This window comes from Lathyrus oleraceus, chromosome 4 (assembly GCF_024323335.1).
Source record: "Lathyrus oleraceus cultivar Zhongwan6 chromosome 4, CAAS_Psat_ZW6_1.0, whole genome shotgun sequence".
NCBI lineage: Eukaryota > Viridiplantae > Streptophyta > Magnoliopsida > Fabales > Fabaceae > Lathyrus > Lathyrus oleraceus.
The window spans coordinates 369017587-369024111 of record NC_066582.1 but is presented as its reverse complement, the minus strand read 5'-3'; the positions used below and the strand labels follow the sequence as shown (position 1 = coordinate 369024111).

General features: G+C 38.5%; 1 protein-coding gene across 1 annotated transcript; it reads left to right on the top strand.

Annotated features, from left to right (window-relative positions):
* The first annotated feature begins 789 nt into the window (after positions 1-789).
* LOC127137468 (U11/U12 small nuclear ribonucleoprotein 31 kDa protein) lies at positions 790-1626 on the top strand. Its single transcript, XM_051063925.1, has 2 exons — positions 790-913; positions 1016-1626. Exons 1-2 carry the CDS (start codon positions 790-792, stop codon positions 1624-1626), a joined length of 735 nt encoding a protein of 244 aa, XP_050919882.1.
* The last annotated feature ends 4899 nt before the right edge of the window (positions 1627-6525 follow it).

The window sequence follows — 6525 nt, the reverse complement described above, 5'->3', positions numbered from 1 at the left end:
CAGATCCAGTATAATAAAATTTTATTATTCTTTTTATTTCATTTCATCACTTTTCATTAGCATTGTTTCCCTTAGATATGAGGAATAAAAAATTACATCACTTTCTACTAGTATTGATCACTTTCTACGAGTATTGTTCCCTTTAATATGAGCAGAATGAAAATTTTCATCACTTTCCATCAGTATTGTTTCTCTTTTATATGAGCAGAATCAAAAACTTACTTTGTTTTTATCGCTAATTATTCAAATAATAAAGTAATAAAATTTCTATTTCACTCTATTCTATTTTTGCTAAATTTCAATAACTCTATTTATCTTAAGATATTAAAATATAATCTAAAATAATATAATAAAATTGTATATCTAACGAACTAGAAATTTTTTCTTAAAAAATCTAGCATCATACTAACAAAAAATTATTAAAATTTTATATATGCAGATGGGTGGCTGACCAATTAAATAAAAAAATATTAAAACATAATAATTTTTAGTTTTATGCTATCTTTACAAGTACTCTGGCGGTGAGCAAGTTGTCCATTTACATATGGATAGTACTGCTTATAAAAAAATAAGAATGGATAAAACCATATATAAAACCAATCCAAAATATCCGGATCCATGTCCAGATCCGCTTGGAGTTTCGCTTCACTTCTCTTGGGTTTCTCAAATGCATTATAGAATCTCTCCACTCTCAGATTTCCTCTATAGATTAAAGAAGCATCGGAGAACTAATTCCGTCGCCGGAAACCGAACGCCGTTGCCGGAAACAAAAAACCTGAACCGAAAAAAATGTCAAGCAAGAAGAAACACAAACGAAAACACAGCGACAACGATGAAGACGACGACGTTTTCTACTACCGCTACTGCGCTTCGTCCTCAACCCCTAACACCACCACCACCGGCACCACATCCAGTAATCAACCCTAATCAAAACCGAACAACAAAGGATCATCAATAGGAGGAACAGGTGAACCCTTAGCACCATCAAAATCGACGCTATACGTTTATAATATAGATTACTCCCTAACAAACTCCGATCTCCATACGCTCTTCTCTACTTTCGGCCGCATCGCGCGTGTAACCGTTCTCAAAGACCGTCACACGCGCCTAAGCCGCGGTGTCGCGTTTGTCCAATTCATTTCTCGTAATGACGCCCAACGCGCCGTGGCAGAGATGAATAAGAAGATTCTCAATGGAAGGACTCTAACTGCTTCTATTGCTGCTGATAATGGACGTGCTCCGGAGTTTATTCGGAAGCGCGTGTACAATACTGAGACTGCTTTGTGTTATGAGTGTGGGGGGCATGGTCATTTGTCGTATGAGTGTCCTAAGAATCAGTTGGGGCCGAGGCCGCGGCCTCAGCCTAAGAAGCCGCGACGGGGATTTAGTGGGCTGAGGGATAGGGATGGGGAGGAGGAAGGTGATGAGGAGGAGGAGGAGGGTGGTCAGATTGCTGCGGAGCAGTTTGACGATAATTGGGCTTCTGTTGTGGATGATGAAGCGGGTGAAAGGTTGCTGGGGAGAAACAGAAATGATGATGAGGGTTTGGACAACAACAAGACGAAGAAGAAAGGGAAGAAAGCTGGGTATTTCAGTGATGAGAGTGATCATGATGATGATGATTGATCATGACTATGTAGCATTGACACTTCAGATTGAAGGTGTGTGTTTGGTATTCCGCATTACCGCATTATTCAACTAGTCCTGTGTGTCGTGTCTATATATGTGCCAGTGTTTCATAGATCTAAATGGCAATTTTTTGTTTTTATCAAGATATGGTGTAATTGATGAAATTGTTTATATGTTGTTGGCTTGGTTGGATGTGTTTATGGTTTTGATCACAAGCACATGTTAGTTATTAGTTATTGTGGTAGTAATTAGTGATAGTGGTGGTGAATTGGTGATGAGCATTTTTGTGTATTCCATATTTTCATAGTTAATGAATGATGACAGACGAGTCTCTTATTTATCGGCTTAATTTAGCATTCGGTTTACCTGTAAAACAGAAAGGAAAAGCCTGTTCGTTATGTTTTTTATTTTGGTTCAGTTAAAACATGTAATGTAATCAAATTGTAACACCCTGGTTTACTTTATGCACATCTTGTTATCATATAAGTAAGGTTTTTAATTACAGTTGTGGTGGTTATGTTATGATATTTGATATGTAGAATATTGTAGTCAGATATAGCTGGATTTGATGTGGTTGTTGAGATCTTGAAAAGCATAGGTTGTAGACTTGTAGTCACAATTACTGTCGCCGTTCTTGTGGAAAGCAGTTTAAAACCATGGGTAACAGTTCTTCTGATTACCTTTACTCTTTGATGTCTACTGAGCATTTTTATGCAGATTGATGAGTATTTCTCAAGTTTCTCTTAGAATGCTTAAATTGCTTCTCCCAGAGAAAATGTGGTATCCTTTTCATGCATAATCACTTGGCTGAGCTGGAGAATAATACCAATTTGTGCCTCACCCTCGACACTAGGCTTTAAATTATAGGTTTAATTATTCTGTAACTTTTTGAACCATGGGCTAATCTTGAATGTCATTGTAATGATATGTAGAAAAAGAAATTGGTTATTGTTATGCTATTTCCTTTCTTTCTGAATTATGGCTTTGAATCGGATTAAGTATAGTTATATTATATGGAGTTTGGGGTCAATTGTTACTGTTGTACTGTTGGTTTTAAGCATTGTTGGTTTTGGATATATCTATAACTCTGAAACCATATTCAGTTGACAGTTATATATAACCGATAGATACCATATTCATGATTGTCTATATACTTTTGTATGCTCATATTTTTTACTAATTGAATCATTGTCTTATGGCACAAGTTAATGAAAATAGTAGAGTTCATATCCTCTATGAATAGGATTAACATGAAGCTTGATTACATAGTACGATAATTGTACTCAGATATAAAGATATTGGGAGTTTTGTGAAATTCAGGATATCGGTTTCTTGAATTTTGTTGAAGTTTGAGAAGATTCAAATAGGATTAATATGGGTGTTCTTGAAGAGGAAGTAGGTAAAAGTTTGGAATTTTTTTTCAAAATAATAATTTTTTTTATTTTTTTTTCAAAATAACTAATTATTTAAAAAATTTATCAAAATAACCAGGTTTGGTAGAGGATGCGTCAGATGAACTAGGGCACCCCGAATGCATAAAGAGGAGGCGTCAATAGCATTGGCGCATGCATTGCGCTCCTCACGAGGAGGCGCCACTATTATTGGCGCATGCATTGCGCTCCTCATGAGGAGGTGCCAATACTAGTGGCGCCTGCATTGGGCCTCAGGAGGCGTCAATGCTAGTGGCGCCTAGGTGCATTTGGTTGTGTGGGCGCTAATTCATCTGGCTGCATGTGATGGTCATATGGGCGTCAATCCCTCAAGCGCCCACATGTTTTGTCCGTCTCTATAAATACCACGCATTGGATGCAATATTTTTCACTCAAACTCATCTCCTAATACAATTCAACCACCATCAATTTCAATTTTCCCTGTTTCAACAATCTCTGCATACATTCAAAAACAAAGTGCTGATGTAATATTTTCTGCCGTTGCGGCTCCGGTACAGATTCGACTTTGGAACACAAATATGTTTGAACGTCTTAATCGGACGTTGTACAGTTGGTTAGAGGGAGAAATTGGAGAGGGTGAACGGATTAGAAGAATACAATGGCTTGTGTCCACGTTCAACCAACACGGAGAATTACGCGAATTGGTGGATATTAAGACAGACCAAGACGCTCGTAGGATGATGCATTACATGTTCAAAATTGTTTTGCTGGTTGTAATTGCATAGTTCTTGTATTTGTTATAATTATATGTGTTACTGTTTATGCAATGGTACTTTCGTGACAGACGTCTAATATGAAATAAATTTAATTTTTCATATATTGCAATAGAGGTACATGTAAATTTATCTGGTTGTGCTCATTCTAACACTAGGACAGTTATTACGATTGTGACCTAGTTGACGGCATGAACTACATAGTCTAACCATTTTGTTCGCCGTATCCATTTCGGTTCGAATTCGGATGCTGTTTGGGCGACCCTTTTTCTTCCTTCGCATAACTTCGTTGTGCCAGACGATGTCCCCTTGATATTCTGGCCAATAATCCTCTTTTGCCACTACGAAAAAACTAATTTTATAAACATTTGAAAGACAGACGACTTTGTAAACTTCAGATAACAAGTATGATGGATCCCTTCGAACCTTTGAGCATGCCGCAAGGACATGGGAGCGGGGGTACGAAAGGCTTGGAACTTTCTGCAGTCGCACTAACCTCTATCTATTTCGACTCTGTACTGTCCCATCGGCACGCCCTCATTGTGATCCATGGACTCGACAACACTAAACCAACCTTTACTTCGGTCAAAGACCGTAACCACATGTGTGTTTGCTTTGGCAGCTGGTTTCAAACAACGCCCTTAGCCTGAAATATGTAGCATGCACCAAAGCGATTATTGGTAGGTTACGGATGCCTTTGAAGACAGAGTTCATTGATTCCACAAGATTTGCTGTCATGTGGCCCCAACGTTGACCGTTGTCGTATGCCCTAGTCCACTTCTCCAAAGGAATACCATGGATCCACCGAACCGCATCTTCGTTTGACAATCTTATTTCCTTGCGGTAGTGTTTGAAAGAAGGTTCTGATAATGCGTAACCTGCATTGACAACCTTCTTCCGCAACGTCTTATCTTTGATTTCCCGCATGAAATTCTGAGCAATATGTCTATTACATAACACATGCGTCGAAGGAGGATTTTGCCAGCCGTTGTCAATGTTATTATATGCACTGATGATTGAAGGGTGTCTGTCGGAGATCAAACATAAGTTAGGCTGAGGTGCAACGTGCAATCAGAGATTTCTTAGGAAAAAACTTCATCCCTCAGCAGTCTCCCCTTCAACTAGGGCAAAGACGATTGAAAAAATATTGATGTTCCCATCTTGTGCCACTACCATCAGTAACGTTCCTTTGTATTTTCCGTACAACCATGTACCATCAGTTTGTATAATTGGTTTACAGAAAGAAAAACCTATGATACCTGGTTGATACACCCAGAATAGACGGTGAAATATTTTATTTCCAACAGCACACGTACCATCTGGTGTATAGGCGGACAATTTGTTTCCAGCTTGACAATTGTCCCGGGAGCATATTGTTTTAGAGCCAACAAGTATTTTGGAAGTTGTTTGTAAGACTCCTCCCAATTGCCAAACACTTTTTCAATAGATTTTGTCCTAGCTATCCATGCCTTCCTATATGATGGAGTGTACTCGTACTCTGCCCTAATATGCGAGATTATTGTACTCACCTTTAATGATGGATTGTCGCTAATAACAGATAATATTTCATCACATATTAGCTGAGAGCTTAATTTACGATGATCCTGGATTGGGTTTGTCAGCATGCATGTGTGATCTGGACCCATTGATCCAATCTCCCAAGACTCGCTCCTCTTCCGGTACGAAGCTGACAACATAAAAAGGCAGTGCTCATTCGGACAATAAACTTTATACCTCGATGCGTCAGTTCTGTCAACTCTGAAATCAGCTGATAGTTGCATGTGGAATTTCTTAATGGCTCTTACACATTCCTCTTTTGTGCGAAATGTGTCTCCTTGTTTCAAAGATCCTTGCATCTGCACGTAAGGATTGTACCATACATCTGCTAAAGGTTCATCTGAACCCAAATTTAACCTTGTCATCTGTTGGGGTGGGCAGTATACATAACTTGTTGGTATTGGCTCCTCTTCCTCTTCAGCGTTCACCATCGAATCAACCATGATCTCAGATTCTTCTTCTTTGTCATCTAGAACATTCACCTCAGCTTGTCCGTCATCAGTCTCACAAAACACTTGTGACTGATCAATGTACAGAGACACCTGTTGTTGATGTGGTAATATATACAACTCTATATCGTTGTAACCAGATTGTTCGTGACTGACAAACATATGCTGAATATCATCATCATCTCGAATCTTCTTCTGATAAAATTTAACCTGGTTTTCTACAAACCAAACCGGATTTTTATAGATGATTTGGCCCACATTACTGCATTGCAATTTCTTTTCTATTCTTTGTTTCAGATGTGAAAAATTTGATCGTCGATTTATTGTAAACCGAGTTACCTCTGTGTTTCGAAAACAAAAACCGAACAACTGATGATCAAATATTTCACCTTCGACATGGGCACTGATCATGTAATGTTGTGTGGAAGACATTTTGTTGAAATATTAAATATGTAGATATCTTTAAGGGAATTGAATGCATTGCTAAGTTGTTCATCCACACAACATAAATAATGTTTCATTGCTAACTTGGTCGTTGCATTGATAACTTGGTCATTGTTTGTACAAACTTGACCATGCATGTAGTAGAAAGAATCAACCATGCAGAGAAAAGAGTGACAAGAACACACATGCGCCTGAGCCCTGAGATTCCCACCTAGGCGCCCATTCCCTAGGCGCCATAAAGTAACTGGGGCGCCAAAAGGATGGGTGCCTCTTCACAAAAAT

Excerpts from the sequence above, each read along its gene's own strand:
- LOC127137468 (XM_051063925.1), top strand. The coding sequence starts at position 790 with ATGTCAAGCAAGAAGAAACACAAACGAAAACACAGCGACAACGATGAA. Across the intron at positions 914-1,015 it reads CACCACCGGCACCACATCCA|ATTACTCCCTAACAAACTCC; the intron begins GTAATCAACCCT and ends TTTATAATATAG.